At 43.3% G+C, this 19,493-nt stretch overlaps 2 protein-coding genes and 5 non-coding genes across 9 annotated transcripts; 1 reads left to right on the top strand and 6 right to left on the bottom strand.

Annotated features, from left to right (window-relative positions):
* The first annotated feature begins 370 nt into the window (after positions 1-370).
* On the top strand, positions 371-12,596 carry RFC4 (replication factor C subunit 4). Its single transcript, XM_027875750.1, has 10 exons — positions 371-701; positions 1,478-1,556; positions 3,608-3,687; positions 5,951-6,070; positions 8,933-9,076; positions 9,283-9,403; positions 10,311-10,436; positions 12,092-12,172; positions 12,249-12,365; positions 12,453-12,596. Exons 1-10 carry the CDS (start codon positions 568-570, stop codon positions 12,549-12,551), a joined length of 1,101 nt encoding a protein of 366 aa, XP_027731551.1. The 5' UTR covers positions 371-567; the 3' UTR covers positions 12,552-12,596.
* Positions 12,597-12,786: 190 nt separating this feature from the next.
* EIF4A2 (eukaryotic translation initiation factor 4A2) lies at positions 12,787-19,216 on the bottom strand. 3 transcript variants are annotated; one of them, XR_003570331.1, is made up of 11 exons: positions 19,121-19,216; positions 18,334-18,512; positions 18,006-18,145; positions 17,020-17,188; positions 16,610-16,719; positions 16,226-16,369; positions 15,763-15,900; positions 15,308-15,397; positions 14,923-15,002; positions 14,285-14,392; positions 13,484-13,573 (listed from the first exon to the last, which is right to left on the bottom strand). XR_003570331.1 is itself a non-coding variant. In XM_027875749.1 (10 exons), the coding sequence occupies exons 1-10, from the start codon at positions 19,147-19,149 to the stop codon at positions 13,429-13,431; spliced, it is 1,224 nt and encodes a 407-aa protein (XP_027731550.1). In that variant the 5' UTR covers positions 19,150-19,216; the 3' UTR covers positions 12,787-13,428. The 3 variants fall into 3 exon arrangements, 1 of the variants encoding a protein (XP_027731550.1); XR_003570330.1 differs by having other exon boundaries at positions 13,486-13,573; positions 14,281-14,392; XM_027875749.1 differs by lacking the exon at positions 14,285-14,392 and having other exon boundaries at positions 12,787-13,573.
* On the bottom strand, positions 15,131-15,265 carry LOC114053251. The gene has a single exon (XR_003570359.1). It is a non-coding gene; the product is annotated as a small nucleolar RNA SNORA4 (small nucleolar RNA).
* On the bottom strand, positions 15,564-15,704 carry LOC114053249. The gene has a single exon (XR_003570357.1). It is a non-coding gene; the product is annotated as a small nucleolar RNA SNORA63 (small nucleolar RNA).
* Positions 15,995-16,177, bottom strand: LOC114053252. Its single transcript, XR_003570360.1, has one exon. It is a non-coding gene; the product is annotated as a small nucleolar RNA SNORA81 (small nucleolar RNA).
* On the bottom strand, positions 16,444-16,571 carry LOC114053250. The gene has a single exon (XR_003570358.1). It is a non-coding gene; the product is annotated as a small nucleolar RNA SNORA63 (small nucleolar RNA).
* LOC114053254 lies at positions 18,229-18,297 on the bottom strand. The gene has a single exon (XR_003570362.1). It is a non-coding gene; the product is annotated as a small nucleolar RNA SNORD2 (small nucleolar RNA).
* Positions 19,217-19,493: the final 277 nt, after the last annotated feature.

Raw genomic sequence — 19,493 nt, 5'->3', positions numbered from 1 at the left:
CTGTGTGGCCCTCCTCGAAGCCATCTTTGAGCAGGGCTCCAGGCTGCTGCCTAGTACTTGGGGGAAGGTGGCGGTCGGTCCACGAGCATTTATTGAGCCTTTACTGTATGCCTCGCCCTTTGCTAAGCTCTGGAGACATAAAGAAAGGCAAAAGTACGGCTGGTCCTTGCCCTCCAGGGACAGCCGATCTCCTGCGGACGTAACAGAAATCCATCCCACGGGGACCCGCTTCCGCTCCCGCCTGACGCAGTTCTGCCGGCTCCTCGGCTCGGGCGCCCCTCTTCCACCGGAAGTGACGTGCCCGGCTCCCGGCAGGCTGTTCGGTGGCGGGAACTGGGAGCTGAAGCGCCGCGGGGTGAGCGGAGAGCGAAGGGGCCAGGAGCGGCGGGCGGCGAGCTCCAAACAGCGACTCCCCGCCCGGTTGTGTAGCGCCTCTCCAAGGAGGGCCAGAGGGCAGCCGCGGCCGTCCTCCTCCCGTGTGCGTGACCCACTCGTCTCGGGTGGCCCTCGGGGCCGCCTCCGGACCGATCCCGCTTCTCGCCCTTCCCCGGGCAGGGGGAAGCGGCCATGCAGGCCTTCCTCAAAGGGCCGGCCTCCATCAGCACCAAGCCGCCGCCCACGAAGGACCGAGGACCCGCGGCCCCCTCGGGCAGCAGCGCCGAGAGCCGAAGGGCCAAGCCTGTGCCGTGGGTGGAGAAATAGTAAGAGCCCCGCCCCCGGTGAGCGTGGACAGACCCCTCCCCCAGCCGTCACCACCCCTAGCGCGGGCCTTCTCGCCCAGACCCAACTCAATGGGATGCGGTTGCGGAGCCCCTTTGCTGTGGGTCCCCAGAGTCCTCGGTCTTTCCTGCCACGGTGACTCTGTCCGTGTGATCCGGGGCTCCTGTGCTGGCTTCACTTAGCATGCAGTTACAGCTGGCATTTAGAGCTGCAACTCGCCTTTACTGGTTCAGTAGAATCTTGCTAAAATACTACTTTTAGACAAAAAAAATTACAGCAATGAGTTTTCTAGGTCCAGGCGTTGGCTGGGCGGTGCACCGGATAAAGCACTGGGTCTGGAGTCAGGAAGACCTGAATTGAAGTGAAACCTCAGACACTTACTAATCGTGTGACCCTGGGCAAGTCACTTAATCGTTTTGCCTCCCTTTCCTCATCTGTAAAATGAGCTTTGCCAAGAACACCCAAGAGTCAGACACAACTGAACAACAAGGTCTAGAAAAACCTTTTACTTTGATGTTACAGGTGTGACAGACAAAGAACCAGCTAGAAAATCTAAGGAAATCCTCATCCCTACACATCTCTTTGTTAGCAGTAATAATATAGCCCTGTCCCCATGGCTCTAATTCCAAAGCATTTCTCTTCCCCTTCCTCTTCTATTAGTACATATTAAGGACTGTAATTGACTTCTAGCAACAGTAACACATGGAACTTTTCAGTATCTTTGCTAACAACTAAACACCAATTTTTTTATTCCTAGCCGTCCCAGATGTGTGGATGAAGTTGCTTTTCAGGAAGAAGTAGTTGCAGTGTTGAAAAAATCTTTAGAAGGAGCAGACGTGAGTTGAACCTTGTTTAATTATCACTTGGAAATATGTTCTCCTAGAGTGGGATTGATAACTTTTCATACCAAGTCCTTAGCATCATCAGAACATTACATGTGCCCATGTGGATCTGTGTCCTGTTATCACCATGAGAACACAGATAATCTAGACATTTGTGGTGCTCCTTCAGCCATTCCATCAGGAACACCAGAATAGATGCACACACCATTTCATCTCTGTTCTGATAGTCAGACCATTGGCTCCTCCTCCCGAATCTCCAAATTCCCAAACAGTTAGTGGTGGCTCCATGGGATCCACCTTGACAATTCCATGTATTATTAATAGGTAGTAACAACATAATAATAGCTAGCATTTGTATTGCACCTACTTCATATTGGGTACTGTGCCAAGTCCTTTAAAGATATGTCTTATTTGATCCTCACCACAACTCTGGGTTTTAGAGCACACCCTTAATAACCATAGTTTTCTAAGACATTGTCTCACTCGATGGCACTCTTTCTCTCCACCCCAAGACCTAGCCCATGGTATGTATTTATTGACTAGTTGTGGGTTGAGGGAATGACAGGATAGCATTTCCTGGTAGTATCTACCAACTAACTTGAGGACAGGGGTTGGAGGGTAGTTTGATTCAGCATGACTTTAGTGAATGCCCAGTCCATGTACAGAGCCAGGCCGGGGCTTCTAGGGAGGATGCCAAGAAGTCTAAGACATAGTTATCTCCCTTGAGAATCTTTACTTCTGGTTTGGGAGTCAGGACCCACAGAAATGAACAGTGAGGCCTAGAGAGGTTGAATGACAGGACACCTAAGGAGTAAGTGGCAGAGCCATAATTAAAACCAAGACCTCTGAGACCGTTTCCAGGGAGCAGATGGCATTGCTGAGGGGGGAGAGAACATACAGAGACGAGAAGAAGGTTTGTCTGCTTGCACTTCACTGTAGCCCTTAAGTCTGGATAGGTCAGTCAGAGACCTTTGTCTCTTAAATGGGCTCAGTTTAAAAAAGTAGACCTTCCATTGACCAGTAATAAAATACAACTGAAAAGCATAAGTAATTATTACCTTATGTGGTTTTTACTCTGCACAACTTGTCAGTGCTATTTTCTGAACAGCACAGTGAAAGGCCAAGCGGGAGATTCAGCCACTGATAGAAGAAGCCGGTTAATGCCTATTTTCCACCTCTGTCACCCCACATGCTCACCTTCTGCAGGGTAGAGCAGGCCAGAGAAGACTCAGAGGAGGAGCTGGAAGAGGTGTTTTGGACTCACTTGGAAGTGAGGGCACTGGAATTAAATAGGACAAAAGAGGCAGAGTAATGCCCTTCTTCGGGCCATCATGCCCCCTCTCCAAGCATTGCATGGAACATCTTGAATTGCTTCTCAGTGGGTGGGTGGAGAGGCCTTGAGTTATTGTGAGAAGTGTATCTCACTAAATTGCAACTTCAGAAGCAAAAGGGACCAAAGCATCCACTTAGTTCAGCCTGTACCTGCTGAGAAGGAGGCATGGTGTGATAAAGACAGCTAACCTCAGAGCCAAGAAGCCCTGGGTTCAAGTCTCACCTCCGATATGAACAGGTTCCAGCCCCGTTGGTAGGTGGGATTTCCTCATTTGACTTTCTCTATTGCAATGAAATCACAGGTCCAGACCCTTTTACAGCCCCTGGGATTTATAGCAGTTTTCGGTCCTTGTGGCTTTTCTTCATCAGTGTAGCTACCCAGGGTAGAGGGACTTGGGGGGAAGCACATCTGTGGACATTTTTTCTACTTAATAAGGTGACTTAAAAATTGGAAATCCCTAGCATAGAGCAGGATTGAAAAAGTTGAATTCATATGAGCTCCAGTATGTCCAACATCACATCACTTCTGCCACCAAGCAGAGTGACCCCAGGAAAAGAGGGAGGGATTCTTAGAACAAATCCAGTGGCTGCTCAGTCAGCTCAGGGCACTGATCTGGCTCTGCTTCTTTACCTGCCCTCCTCTCAGGGTCGTCTCCATATGCCTCTTCTGAGTGTGGCCTATGGCGGTAAACTCCAACCTTGTGTTTCCACAGCTCCCCAACCTTTTGTTCTATGGACCACCTGGAACTGGAAAAACCTCCACCATTCTGGCAGCTGCAAGGGAGCTCTATGGGTAAGCCAGTGTTTTTTGTTTCTGGCTTTGCAGCTTAACAGCAGATCACTGGATGTGGTAATTCAGGTAAATTCAGGAAACATTTATTAGCTGCCTCCTGTGTACAAAGCACTTTTTTAGGCACTGGGAATACAAAGGCATGGAAGAGACTGCTCTCAAGAAGCTTGTATTAGTTGGGGGAGTGGGATCAGTACAAGGAAAATTGGGAAGGATGGAAGCTTGCTTTGGGGTGGTAAGACAAGGCCTCGCGGAGGAAGATGAGGAGGAGGAGTCTTAGCTGAGCTTTAAAGGAAGAGAATGGTTCTGAGAAATGGGGATGAAGGAGAGCATTCCCAGCATGGTGGGCAGCCTGTCCTAGAGCATGGAGATGGAGATGAAATAGGAAGTTTAGGGATCAGCTAGTAGTCCAGTTTGGATAAAATCGAGTTTGAAGGAGGATAAAATAAGACTGGAAGAATAGGTTGGAGCCAGAATACGGAGAGCCTCGGGAGCTTGTATTTTACTCTGTAGGCAGTGAAGTGTCACTCATCAGTTTGGGAGCAAAGGGAGTAGAGATTGGGCTGACTTGAAGAAGGAGGCTAGTGCAGAAGTCCAGGGGAGCAGTGATGGCCTGAACAAGAGGGCTAGTGGCTGTGTGGGAGCAGAGAAGGGAACCTATGGCATATGTCATATAGGTAGAACTGAGCAGAACAGCCAGCAGGTTGGATCTAGGAGAGCCAAGGAAAGAGGAAAAGTAAGGGATTAGTCAGAAGTTACAGTCCTGTATAACTGAGGGGATAGCAGTGTCTTCAACACAGATAAGGAAAGCTGGAGGATAAGCAGATTCGGGGGCCAAGATAATGAGTTCTGCTCTGGACATGTTGCCTTTGAGATGTCGTGAGACATCTAGTGGGAGGTACTAGCAGGCTGTACACAATCACAGAAATACAGGCTTTCAGAGTTGGAAGGGACCCTGGGCCACCTAGCCTGACCCATACCAAAAAAAGAATCCCCTACACCACATTCAACTAATAGCCTTCTGCTCTGTGCTTGAAATCCTTTATTGAGGTGTAACAGGAACCTACTCTCTACCTCTAATGACAGCCAGTCCACTTTTGGAAAGTTGTTATTATTAGGGAGGTTTTTTCTGATATTGAGCCTAATTTGACTTCTCAGTATCCATCCATTGCTCCTGATTCTACAGTGTGAGGCCAAACAGAACAAATCTAATCCCTCTTCTGAATGACAGTTCTTCAGAAATTTAAAGACTGCCATCACATCTCCCATGAGCCTCGTCTTCTCCAGACTAAATATCTCCAGTTTCTTCAACCAGTCCTCATACAGCATAGACTCAAAAGCCTTTTGCTATTCTAGTTGCCCTTGTATCCTATATAAACTGTGGTGCCCATAACTGGACAGTCTACCAGAGGTAGTTCATCCAGTGCAGATGACAGCTTCTCTATTCCTGGAAGCCATGCCTCTCTATATAGCCCAAATCTCATTAGCTTTGGGGCCGCCATACTTCACTCTCAGTCCACTAAAATGCTCACATCTACAGTCAAAGGATTAGAATTTAGTGCAGAGGGTAGGGTTGGATTTACAGATTGGGTGGTCATCTGCCTAGGGTTAATTCTTGAATTGATGAGATCTCAAGAGAGAAGATACGAAAAACCAGTAATGGAAATTAAACACCTACACTAAGGAGGCAGGATATGGACATTGATCCAACAGAGGATACTAAGGACCAGTCAGATAAGTAGGAAGGAAGCAAGAAGGTGTGTGTGTGTGTTTTAATTTGAAGTTCTGGTTTGAGAGGTGGTGTTTGCTATCTAAAGAGAAAGATTATAGGGACACTGGTAAGAAAAATTTTGGAAAGACCTTGGAGGTCTGCATTCTGGTCCCACCTCAGCTGCTAATTATGGATTACCTTGTGGGCAGGTGGGGGGGGGGATTGGACCTCCTCGGGTCATCTGTAAAATGTAAAGTTCAGACTAGGTAACCTCCAAGGTCACTTCAAACTCCAGTGATCTGGGTTTGCCTTTTTTGTTAAAACTATAATTTGTGGGGCACAATGGAGAGAGCACCAGCCCTGGAGTCAGGAGGACCTGAGTTCAAATCTGGCTTCAGACACTTATTAGCTATGTGACCCTGGGCAAGTCACTTAACCCCATTGCCTCCCCCCAAAAATGTTATTTGCTAGGTATAGTTCTATTAAAATGCCACAAAACATGAAAATATAGAGAAATGGGTTGAGTGCACATGACCCTTAATTTTCTTTGTACAGACCTGAGCTTTTCCGACAAAGAGTTCTTGAATTGAATGCATCAGATGAACGTGGAATACAAGTTATTCGGGAGAAAGTAAAGACGTTTGCTCAACTAACTGTGTCAGGAAGTCGTTCCGAGTAAGTAAGCCAAGTATTTCCTTCTCTGGAACAAAATACCCTTTTGTTCCAAATATAATGTACCAAGATCAATGAGTCTTTTCTAATTTTGCATCCCATTTTTGTACAGTTTAAATTTACATCTAACCTTTAGGTGGTCATTCAGTGTCTTTTTCCCTTGTAGAGATTTTTGTTACTATTTTTCGGAGATCTACTATATTGGTCAGGGTAGGAGTTGGTAGTTCAGATGAAAAGGGCAAGGATCACCTCATTCTTACACATACCTTAAAATTTCTGATTTTTTAAAAATAATGTTTTATTTTCCCCAATTATATATAAAACAATTTTTAACATTCTTTTTTGTTTTTTGTGAGTTCCAAATTCTGTACCTCCCTTCATCATGTAAAACATTTCCATATTAGTCGTTTTGTGCACATGCATTCGCAAGACGGTAGAGAGAGAGACAGAGACAGAGAGAGAGAGAGAATAAATGCTTCATTCTGTATTCAAACAGCATTAGCTTTTTCCAAAAAGAGAGCATTTTCATCATGGGTCTTTTAGGATTGTCTTGGATCACTATATTGCTGAGAATAGCTAAGTCATTCACAGTTCTTCATCGTACTATATTGCTGTTACTGTGTACAATGTTCTCCTGGCTCTTCACTTTGTATCAGTTTGTGTAAGTCCAGTTTTTTCTGAAATCATCTTGTTTGTCATTTCTTACAGCACAATAATACTCCATTACAATCATATATCACAACTTGTTTAGCCGTTCCCTAATTGATAGGCATCCTCAAATTTCCAATTCTTAGCTGCCACAAGAAGAGCTTCTATAAATATTTTTGTACAAATAGGTTCTTCTCCCCTTTTTTTTGATCTCTTTGAGAGACAGACCTAGTAGTGGTAATGCTAGGTCAAAGGGTATGCATAGCTTTATAGCCCTTTGGGCATAATTCCAAATTGTTCTCTAGAATGGTTGGATCATTTCACAACTCCACCAGTAGTGCATTACCATCCCAGTTTTCCCACATTCCCTCCAATATTTATCATTTTCCTTTCTTGTCCTATTAGCCAATCTGATGAGTGTGGGGTGGTACCTCAGAGTTGTTTTAATTTGCATTTCTTTAATTAATAGTGATTTATAGCATTTTTTTATATGACCATAGATAACTTTGATTTCTTCATCTAAAAACCTCCTGTCCATATTCTTTGACCATTTATCAATTAGGGAATGACTTTTATTCATATAAATTTGAGTCAGTTCTCTTATATTTGAGAAATGAGGCCTTTACTTCTGATTGCTTTAGGCATGAATTAAATTAGACGAGCCCACAGTCTTTTGCCCTTTGCTCAGGTCAAGAGTTTAATTTTTGAGATACAGACCTAGCGGTGGTATTGGTGGATCAGAGTGTTGTTTCATGATGTGTTGCGGGGGTCATTTTGAAAGAATTCAGACTCAGACCATCTCCAATCCAAGCAAAGGCATTTATTGCGGGTATTGCCTCTCAGCAAGCAGGCAGGGTTTCAACAGGACCCAGCAACTTCAGTAAGACAAGACAGGCAATTTTATAGTGTAATGATGCTGGTTACACCAAAGAAATTACGCATGTTAAAAAGGCAGGAAGGTTTTGTCAAGGGATTAGGTAATAGAGGAGGGTCCCAGCCTCAGTGGAACTGTGCATGTGATTACCCATAATGCATACAGAAAAGCCCAATGGGAGGGGGCATTAATATATGATAATGATATTATAATAAGTCTCTACATCATAAGTTCACCTAAAGGACATCTTTTGCTATTACTGTGAAGATGCATAAGGGAAAGTCCTTTCTATTGTTTTGGGATCTACATCCTGCCCTGGTATCCTGGTGGTACTGCTTTTTGATTGGCTAGCTGTTGTGGCCCTGTCTGAGATTAGATAGATGTGGTAGTGGTTGAGTGCATGGACACACCCATTATTCTAGTGAGACATTCATATATGAAGAAGTTAGGATATTTGGGGAGAGGGGGGGGCAGTGCAGTGGCTGGGGCAGTGGGCCTGCTGTGCAGTGAAGCCTGTGATTGAGTCTGAGGCCTGTGGTGTGGTTAAAGCCAGATTATGTGGTCGAATCAGGGCATGCCTGCTGTTCAGTGATGCCCATAAGGAAGTTAGAATGTTGGGCTGGGGGCAGCTTTATTAGGATTCCATCAAAAGGGTATGCACAATTTTATAGCTCTTTGGGCATCATTCCAAATGGATCTCCATAATGGTGGGATCATTTCACAACTCCACCAGTAGGGCATTACTGTTCCAGTTTTTCCCACATTCCCTCCAATATTTATCATTTTCCTTTCTTGTCATATTAATTAATCTGATGTGTGAGGTGGTACCTCAGAGTTGTTTTAATTTGCATTTCTCTGATCAATAGTGATTTAGAGCATTTTTCATATGCCTATAGATAGCTTTCATTTCTTCATCTAAAAACTTCCTGTTCATATCCTTTGGCCATTTATCAATTGGGGAATGATTTGTATTCTTATAAATTTGAGTCAGTTCTCTTATATTTGAGAAATAAGGCCTTTACTTCTGATTGCTTTTAGGTATGAATTAAATTAGAAAAGCCCATAGTCTTCTTTTGCCTTTGGGTGTCACAAGTCAAGAGTTTAATTTTTTTGTATCTGGAAATATTTCATAGCAGAATAGATTTTTAAAATGTTATTGAATTGGGGTGGGGGATATTTGAAAAACCAGTCAAGGCCAGTGTGTGTTTATCTTCCTGAAGTCAATTTTGCTAGCAGTTTCTTGGACAGAATGCTTTCGGCACAGTGCTCAGGACTTGGGGTTGCTATACATACGTCGTGAGAAGCATCTCTAGGTTACTGTTGACCTCCTCTCTTTGATATAGTGGGAAGCCGTGTCCTCCTTTTAAGATTGTAATTCTGGATGAAGCTGACTCTATGACCTCTGCAGCCCAAGCCGCTTTAAGACGTACAATGGAAAAAGAGTCCAAAACAACTCGATTCTGCCTCATCTGCAATTACGTTAGTCGGTATGTGTGCTCCCTTTCTTCTTCAGACTTCCTTGATAGCCAAGTTAAAGAACAAGCAAAACAACTTTTGGAGGTGGTCAGGGTGCTAATGTGCTAGGATTTCTTCTTGGCTCAAGGCCTAAACTGTTCTTGGTAAATCCAAGTTCTTGAGAAATTCTCTGCAGACAGTTGCCACTTTTTCAACCTGATCCCTTTTTTCCTTACAGGATAATTGAGCCCTTAACCTCTCGATGTTCCAAATTCCGCTTCAAGCCTTTGTCAGATAAAATTCAACATCAGAGATTACTAGACATTTCTGAGAAGGAAAATGTGAAAATCAGTAATGAGGTAGGGTGACTGTGACCTAATTGCTCTGCATGTTATTTGAAAAAGCTATGAAAGCTGAAATGCCTGATTTGCTTTTGGTAGCCCAGCCTACAAATGGAGGTCAGGTCAGTTGGCAATAGCTGGAACACAGGAGCCTTAGCGATGTCATAGGGTTGCTGTGGAGTTTCCTTTGCTGTTAAAGTTAATTCACACAACACATACATACACAGACACACTCACTCTCTCTACAAATCCTAGATACATATTTCTGCTTAATGAAGAGATTTATTCCTCTTAGTTATTGGCCCATTTGTTTCAACCAGTATTTGATGTAGTCACATTTTAATACAGGGAAAAATCCTGTAGTCCCTAGACCTTTGTAATGGGATCCAGCCTCAGACTAGCTTTGTGATTCTGGGCAAGACACTTAACCTCTGTTTGTCTTAATCCACTGGAGAGAGAAATGACAAACCACTCCATTTTTACCAAGAAAAAGCCACGGACAGCATGGTCCATAGGGTCACAAAGAGTCGGAACGCAACTGAATAAGAGCAGCCCTCTTTTTCATTCAGATATAGAATGATTTACATTTGCTTAATGCAAAGGGTTCAGGAGGGATTTCTTCCCTCTCCCTCCCCTCATTCTTATGTGAATTGAGTTCTCAGACCAGGTTGCACTCACTTGTGCCATTCACACTGATGCTGTAATTGGATTTTCTGCCCTCATTATTTCAAGGGTAAACAAGTGTCTAGGAAACCATACAAGTGTTTGGCTACTAAGGTAACAGGAAAACATAGGGGAAAATGTTCAGCATCTAGAATTTTAAGGCTAGTTTTTCCTGTGTAGATGAATCTCATCTGAATGTTTAGGCTGGTTATTTGCCACGGTTGCTTGTTCAGGAGAACATCTTTGTGTTTCCCTTTTTTAGGGAATATCTTACCTTGTGAAAGTGTCAGAAGGAGACCTACGAAAAGCCATCACATTTCTTCAGAGTGCAACTCGATTGACAGGTGGGCAAGAAGTCACAGAGAAGGTGATCACAGAGATTGCTGGGGTAGGAGCACTGGCATGTTCTGTTTTTTTCAGTCTGTATATTCTTGGGGCCCTTACTGTATTTTGCCCTTTTTTTGTGGGTAGTAGAAAATATTAGGGAAGAAATTTTCTTCTAAATGATCTTACTGAAGTGTGGAGTTGCCCTGTTGTTCTGTACAGAGAAACTCTGTGGCTGCTTGTGATTCTGCTGACCTGTAGCCAACAGGAAGCAGGGCCCATGTCTTAGAGGAATAACATTAGGTAAACGACAGATGTAGAGGGACGCCAAAGATTTTATTGGTGAGTTCCCTAAATTCCACCTCTTCTTTGACCATAGCCATCATCACAAACAAAGGTCAAAACCTTTGAAACCTTACCTGCTAAAACATAGGCTCTTCTTCTAGTGTGCATGGGCAGCTCCCACCCCCACCCCCACCCCCCGAAAATAAATCAAGGCAGAGGAAGAGGGAAGAGCCCTGATGATAGATGGGCTCAGTGTCTGGCTGAGGGCAGAGTGCAGCCACTTCAGCCAAGTGTCTTCAGGTGTCATCCCCATCTCAGAAAGCCCCTGCCCATGCCTGAGTTGAGGGAGTCCCTAAAAGGCAATAGAACCAACAGGACCTAACCCATTTTGCTTTTGGATGGCTGTCAATGTTTCAAAGTTTTCCATCTACTCTAAGCCTACATGACATCTTCCTCATTTCTCTACCCCTTTTTTGTTGCTAACAGTAAATGATTCATCCAGCCTTTCAAGGTTTTGCTTGGATTGCTCATTTGATCCTCACAATAACCCTAAGTAGATGCTATTCCCATTTTATAGATGGATTGCAGCTTGTGTCTGAGCAATCTGAGCCCAGAGCTCTAGCCACTTGATTAAGCTGTCCCTGCCCATGCCAAGGCTACCGTTGAGCTGTTCTCCAGAGGACACCTCAAGCCAAGCCACATTTAGAATCAATCCTACTTGCAAGCTACCTGGCTACTTTCAGTAGGGTGGGTAGTCAGAACTCAGAACACGTTCTTCCTGGATAGCGCCAAACTGCCTTGGTCATAGACATAGTTGTCAGCTCACAGTTAAAAACACACCTGAAAGATTTACTTCAGTAACTTAGGAGTGTTTCCAAGAAAACTCTTTGAAGTTACTGAAGTAACTTAAAACTGTAGTGTAGTATACGTTTTTTACTTAAATTTACATTAATTAGTACCATCACAACGCCATTTTTAGTAGAATTAGAATACCAGAGGCAATTACAAACTGAAGAGATTAGTTTTATAATTAAGTCAGTAATAAATAAATGTCAAGTGTCTTGATTGGGAAATGGCTAAATGAAATGTGCATGATTATTGGATTATTGCACTATGTGCCTACGCCTAGACAAACAAGCAGAACAGGAAAACCCAAAGTGTAGGTTAGACTTCGTTGGCACTTCTTGGTGTTAAAATGTTGAGTTGATTGGCAGATTTAAACATATCCATAAAGTAAAATCACTTCCTGGTAACCAAGGAATCCTTGTATAGTTTGGACTAATGAGTGATTTGCTGTATTTATCTGGGCATCTATTGCTACTAAAGAGAGCCAAACCTCTGTTCCATTTTAGGAAAGAAACAGCTTAGGAACTTAACTTGGGTGACAGAAACATAGCATTGTGTCAAATTGATTTGTGCCCCATTCCTTTCCAGGTGGTACCTACAGAAACAATTAATGGTATATTCTCCGCCTGCCAGAGTGGCTCTTTTGAAAAACTGGAAGCAGTTGTTAAGGTTAATTTCTTTTTTATGCACTTATTTTATCCAACTTTGGGGGGAGAAAGAACCAACCTTTCTATGCCTCTAATAGGATTTAATTGATGAGGGGCATGCAGCAACACAGCTTATAAACCAACTCCATGATGTGGTGGTAGAAAAAGATGACCTGACCGATAAGCAGAAATCCATCATCACAGAGAAACTTGCTGTAAGTAAACGCTGTAATGGTTTCAGTATGGATAGGCCCTAAGTTTTGAACGGACAGTAACTAAATATTTTTTTTCTTCCCTTTCAGGAAGTAGACAAGTGCCTAGCTGATGGTGCTGATGAACATTTACAACTAATCAGCTTATGTGCTACAGTGATGCAGCAGTTGATTCACAATGTGAATTGAAATATTTTTTGTACATTTCATTGGCAATAAAAATACTTTCCACTACTTACCATCTTATGTATGGATTGCTCTCCTAGTTTATTTAGGGGGAGATGTCTCCCTTCATTGAAAGTATTAAGGACAAATAAAGGACTGGTCAGTCCTTTAAGCTACTTACTACCCATGCTTATCTTTCTCAACCCATTGATGGAATCTGGCAATAAGTTAAACAAGAGCAATCATTTTGAATTCAAAGTGAATATACAAGTAATTTATTGAACATTCAAACTTCATTAAGACATGTGCAATATGGCAATTTTACTGGGTTTAACCCTATCTAGTTTATGATTGCTTGCTGGGGTTTAGCAACAGGGTCCAGTTCACACTTAGCACTAATTAAATACTTTATTGAATAAATACAATACCAAACAAAATGCATTCAAATGCTTTCTTAAAAAAAAAATTAGTCCATTTGAAAAGCCTTTCCTATTCAGTCTACTAACACAATAAAGGCAGATATGCTAGTTTAACATAATTGGCTGATTTTATACAGCACTTATATCTTTTAGTCCACAAGTAAATTATTAAATGATAGAGAACATCTAATACAACCATTTCTACAGAACTAGGAAATAAATTTCTAATAAAGAAAGATTTTACAGACCCCATATCTTTTACACCCAACCCCAACAGTCTAACTCTAAAGGAGAAAGCCAATAGCTCTTTCCCCAAAGAGCTCACGACTAAAGTCGCTTTGCTATCAAAAATCTGTATTTCTGATCCGTTATGAGCATTGAGACAAGATTCAATATTCCCAAAGAAAGAAGCACAATGCACGTTGTGAGTCGCCTATTCAGCAACAGCGAGCACTGCATTCAAAACCATCTCATCCCAGGCATTAAATAAGATCAGCCACATTCATGGGCATCTCCTCCACTGTAGTATTGTAGAAAGTCTCAATGTCACGAAGAATCCTCTTGTCTTCTTCAGTAACAAAGTTAATAGCCACACCTTTCCTCCCAAAACGACCACCTCTGCCAATTCTGCATAAAAGAAAAACAGTAATAACTATAGGGTATTCCTTAACCCACAAGGAGATGATCCAATTTGCCATGGTAATAGAGTGCTTCTATTTGGAGCACTAGCTGCTAAACCAAAGTATCCAGATGAGGGGAAAAAGATCTTCCTTAGCAGTTAGTGCCAAAAGTAAGCAGATCAAGGCTTGTGTCTGGCTGCAAAATGAGATCTCAGGTCTTGAGCATTGTGATTTTAAGCAGATGACAGTATTCTGTTTGGGGTAGTGAATTTAAGCCCATACCAAAGGGCATAGATCGAAGGTCAGCCTGGGACAGATGTAAACTCCAGGAATGAAACAGAAAGAATTGTTATATGCTCCATTTCGACGCACCTCTGGAACTGGTAGACTGTAAACGTAAATAACTTGAAGGTTAACTATTTTTCTAGGACTTACAATTCTTTTTCAGTGGGAAAACTTAACTCCTTATTCTCCAACCATTTGGTATGGAAACCCAAACTTATCACTGCTTTTTGCTCAGTTCCACACACAAACCACACTGCAAGTTACTGAAAATGTGGTTTAAACCCAACATCTGCCTTCCTTCATAGAAACCAGACAATACAAACCACCTAATATACAAAGGCTAATACACAACAAAATGGCTTTGGCTAGGACGTTGGGAACTTAAAATATCAAATAATCATGACAAAAGAAAAACAAATATATAAATACCGACTCGCTCTTTATTCAAACAGTGTGCTGTTTCGCTTATGAATCCACGTCCTAAATTAGGTCACGCCGTTTCTGAGTGCCATCTCACGTCATCAACTGCTGCTATCGACTCCTGTATTTTTTAAAAAGTCTTTTTTTACATCACGTAACAAAGCACAATTTAATTATTTAGGGATCAAGCCACTATAACTATGCCAGGGACACAAAACTCGGTTACTACCAGAACACACCAAGAGAGAATCCCACTAGAGAAAAATCACCAAGAAAGCACAAGACACAGGAGCAATATGAGAAACACAGTGAGTCTTAAAGAACTAAGGTTCAAATATAATGCCACAAGACCTAAACCCTTTTTCTAATTTCAATTTAAAGCGAGTCTTTTCCTTTCCTTTTACAAAACTTCCAAAATTTGTGACACGTTCCAGACTCAAGGTAAGTTTTCCCACTGTTGTAACTAAGCCAAGAGTTCTTCCCCCGAAATAAACTTCATTTAAATAGCAGCACTGTGTCATTTTCTTCCTGAAATCTATTCCCTAGAATTTAAATCTGCCTAGCCTGAAGGCACGATTTTATTTGGAAGCTACAGAATGCCAGCAAATAAAACAATGATACATGTAATCCAATCATATTGGATCTACTAACCTGTGAATATAGTTTTCACGATTGGTAGGTAGATCATAGTTTATAACCAAAGATACTTGCTGCACATCAATCCCACGAGCCTAGAAAAAGTAGTAACAAAATTAAGTTCCACATCAAACTTGTAGTCTCAAAGCTAGCTCAACCGCAAGACTAACTTAAGTGCCATTCATTAATCCACTCCAAACCCACCATTTCTTCCTGTGCACCGACTGTTGGCCACAAAGTAGGTAATGGACTACAACACTGTAGTTCACTGTGGAGTGTGGTCTTTTCTCTCCCAGACAGCTTTTAATTGGGAAAAAGGTAATTAAAAGACCTTTCCCAAATACACAGCTTTTGGGAGGCTTCTGAAGTATCCCTCCTTTAAAACGTTATGTATAATTACCAACAAGTCTGTAGTGATCAGAACCCGGCTTGACCCAGATCTGAACTCCCTCATGATAACATCTCGCTCCTTCTGGTCCATGTCGCCATGCTACAAAGCAAACAAAATTTCAAATCTTAGTACCTTTTTTCTTCTAATCCATGCTTAACATTTACTATTGAATTAAGTACTTAACTTTATTCAACTTGTATCACTGAAAAGTTCATGGGCTTAAAAATCATAGCCAAATTGTGGCTAAGGTTTAAGCCATTTAACAATGTTTGAGATCAAGCGTCCCTAGCTGCTATGGCATATAAAACAAAACAGACAGGGATAGTAAAAAAAAAAAACATTTTAATTTAAGCAGGGGGAACGACAACACAGCACTTCATAGCTATGTTGTAACTAGTTCCTGCATCAATTAAATGCACTGAAGTGAGAAAAATGACTTATATAACAAATACCATGCCTCTTACCAGAGCAGAGACTGTGAAATCCCTGGCATGCATCTTTTCAGTCAGCCAATCTACCTTTCGTCTCGTGTTCAGAAAAATAACAGCTTGTGTAATGGTCAGTGTCTCATACAAGTCACAAAGAGTATCCAGCTTCCATTCCTAAAAGAAGATTGCATCTCAAATAAGGCAAAAGACAAACCTCCATACTTTATTCCAGGAAGTGAAAGGCCGGAAGTCAATGTAAATGGTTCATGTATATAGCACTAAGATCTTAAGACACAGGACACTGGACATTAAGAAAGAGGTCCACCCAAGTCTTTTTTCAATCTAGTGCATTTGTTCTTCTTCTTGTATATACTGTGCTAGCATTATCACAAAAACCAAGGCATTGCCCTAATTTCTGCAATTTTAGCACAGTGCTTTTAAACAAGAAGGTACAATTTTGGCTACAAAATTAACCTCCCAAACAAAGTTTTTAAGTTACCTCTCTTTCAACATTAATGTAGAATTGTTTAATTCCCTCAAGGGTCAATTCTTCCTTCTTCACCAGAATTCGAATAGGATCTCTCATGAACTTTTTGGTCACTTCTAACACATCAGTTGGCATTGTGGCAGAGAGCAACACAACCTTTGGATAAAAGGATATGTATTTTTAAAAATGAACTGCTTAATTCAGTACCCTTAATTCTACTAATGATGCAAATGTTTGAGACCAAGCGTCCCTGTCTTACTATAGACAAGTTAGACAGGGATAGTAGGAAACATTTGTTTTGAGCAGGGGGAACGACAATATAGGCACTTCACAGCCATATTGTAACTTGATCCTGCAATACCCCTTTACGCTAGAATAAAATCCAGGTATTTGTACCTGAATATTTGTACTTAATTTCTGGAAAATCTCGTAGATTTGATCCTTAAATCCACGACTCAACATTTCATCTGCTTCATCCAAAACAAACATCTTGATCCATTTTGGAGCTGTTAAGAAAAAGCGCCATGTTGAATTTTACTTCTGGTTAAGAATTTTTCTTAAGCCATATTCCCTTCTATCCCCATAAGTACACTATATTTTGAGTGTATTATAATTAATGTCTCCCTATAAAAATTTATAACCAGGAAGTTTCTGAATCTAACCACATCTTACAACATATTTAACTGTTTTCATTTTTATACTACTCATTAAAAAACCACCCCACATTAAAGAGAAAACAGTAGAAGTACCCATTAATAACATCTAGAGTATTTAAACTAAGACCCAATCACTCAATTTCAACTTACACAAATATCTTCTGTTTAGCATATCAAACACTCGTCCAGGAGTTCCAACAACAATGTGTGGTGCCTCAGCCTGCAGTTTTTGCATTTCATTTCGAACATTGGTTCCACCAATGCAGGCATGACATGTTGCTCCCATATAATCTCCAAGAGCTAAAATTACTTTCTGGATCTAAGTTTAGGAAAAAAAAGTCAATTTTGCAAAATTACCAAACAAGCATTCTATACTACCTAAAACTTAGCAAATGCTAAATGTCTTAAGTCACGTCTGGAATCAGACTAGCATGCAGTCACATATTTAATATTAATCCAAAATCACCGTGACAAATTTTGCATGTCAAATGCAAAAACAAAAAAAAACCCCAGTTATCTTGTGGCTATCTAATCCATGTAGCTTGTAGCACTTGTGGCTGTTATTCTACCAGGCCATAGTTATGACAGCCTAGTAACAGAAATAACCTTCCTGACAAAAAAAAAAAAAAAAAAATAACCAACTCAATTCTAATCACCTAAGAAATCTTAAGTATATTGTAATTTTTACTGTCATAAATCACTTTTATGTTTCCTAATTAAATCTATTTAGAACTAAAGAACTATAGCATTTAAGATCTAGCCTACAGATAATGCTAATGTAGCAAGCAAGCCTTAGAAAGGCAGGTACACATGTAAAGCAACAAACAAAAATTGTGAACTTATCACATGTGCACCTCTGTTTTCATGTTACACAACTGCATTTTCAGTTGAAAAAACTGTCCTATCTTTTATTCAAAACATTAAACTAAGACCTTGGAATTTATTTGCTGGGAAACATCCCAGCAATCGTACCTGAACCCAAACCCATGCATTCTACACTATGGATAGCCACATCACATGTAGATGACAGAAAAAGACAGCAGCTCCAAATGAACTATTAGCTGTTCTACACAGTTGTGAAACCTGAAACTATTGCCACAAAGCAAGCAGTTTTCTTTGATCTACGCTATCAATACCTGTTGAGCCAGTTCTCTGGTGGGGGCCAATACTAGTGCTTGGGTCTCCTTGAGCTCAATCTCCAACTGTTGCAGGATGGAAATAGCAAATGTGGCTGTCTTGCCAGTCCCTGACTGAGCTTGAGCAATCACATCATATCCTAAAAAAAGTAGGATACATATTTACTGCTCCCACAAAGAGTCATTTCCAGGCGAGCACCCTCTTCCTTTTTTAGCCCCTCGGTTGTGATCAGCAGAGACACTCTCTCCATTGCAGGTCAGTCCCGAAAGATGGTAGGCCATCATGTCACACGGGGCTCCCCTCCCGCCCCGGCGGCGCTCGGCCTACCTTTGATGCAGGGGATGATCGCTCTCTGCTGGATGGCCGAAGGCTTCTCGAACCCGTACGCATAGATGCCCCGGAGCAGGGACTCCTTGAGGTTCATATCATCGAAGTTGTCCACGATTTCGTTCCAGTTGCTCTCGATGACACCATCGGGGTCCATTCCCTCTGGGCCGCCATGGTCTCTGCGGGCCACAAGACGCGCCGTGAGCGCCCCCCGCCCGCACGTGGCCCCGTCCGTTGGCGCCCCGGCCCAGGGCTCCCCGCCCCCTGCGGGCGGCTCTCGCGAGAGCGGCGCGCGTGGCCGGCCCCGCCCCTCGCACTGCGCCAGCCCCATGATTGACACCGGCGGCGGCGGCGGGGGAGGGAGGGGGCGGCGGGGAGAGCGGGCGGCGAGGCCGCCAACGGCCCGAGCCACCGTGGGCCTGGGGGAGGGGGCCGGGAGGAGGCCCGAATTGCCGTCGCGTCCTCCCCGCCGAAGCGTACCCACCCAAGCACACGCATAAGCACACACGGCCCGCGGCCTTCTCGGTGTCGCCCCGCCCGGGAGGCGGCCGCCCGCGGCCGTTACCTAGGCCGGGTCCGGGGACAAGGCAGGAGCGGCGCCCCCTCCCCCCGCCTCCGCCCCAGCAAGGCCGGGCCGGGCCCCGCGGCTGCGCTGTGGAAGCTTCTCGAAGCTGCGCCGGCGCCGCGCCCCCGAAGTCGCCCGGGAACCTAGCGTCTCCCCGGGTGCCCGCTACACCGCCTAGTCCACCCAGAAGGCCCTGGCCCCACCGCCGCTGCGGGCGCGTACCTGTTATAATCCGCGGAGCCACCAGACATGATCCGAACCAACGCTCAGTGTCCGACTGAAAAGACAGCGCCGCCGCGCCACCCGCCTTTTATATGCGGGCCGCCGGGACGCGTTTCTTGCGGAGGGATATCTACCGTCCAACCCGTCCGCGGCCACGAATCCCGCCGCTGAGGCGCTACTTGAGGTAAAACCCAGAACCAAGGGACAAGAAAGCCGGACACCGATGCTTTTTGGGTGGTATGGGGGGCGCGAGAAGCTCCCGGGGCTTTTTAAGGGCGAAGGGATTATTTGGCCTACAGCGGAAGGATATTGCAGCAATTGGAGCGGCGAGCCTGTCCAAGTTCCCTCCTCCCTCCTCCCTCCCCCTTCCCCC

The sequence above is a fragment of the Vombatus ursinus genome, unplaced genomic scaffold (genome assembly GCF_900497805.2).
Source record: "Vombatus ursinus unplaced genomic scaffold, bare-nosed wombat genome assembly UNPS02014810.1, whole genome shotgun sequence".
Taxonomy (NCBI): domain Eukaryota; kingdom Metazoa; phylum Chordata; class Mammalia; order Diprotodontia; family Vombatidae; genus Vombatus; species Vombatus ursinus.
Note: the sequence above shows the minus strand (reverse complement) of the source record. Positions and strands in the feature narration are given on the sequence as shown.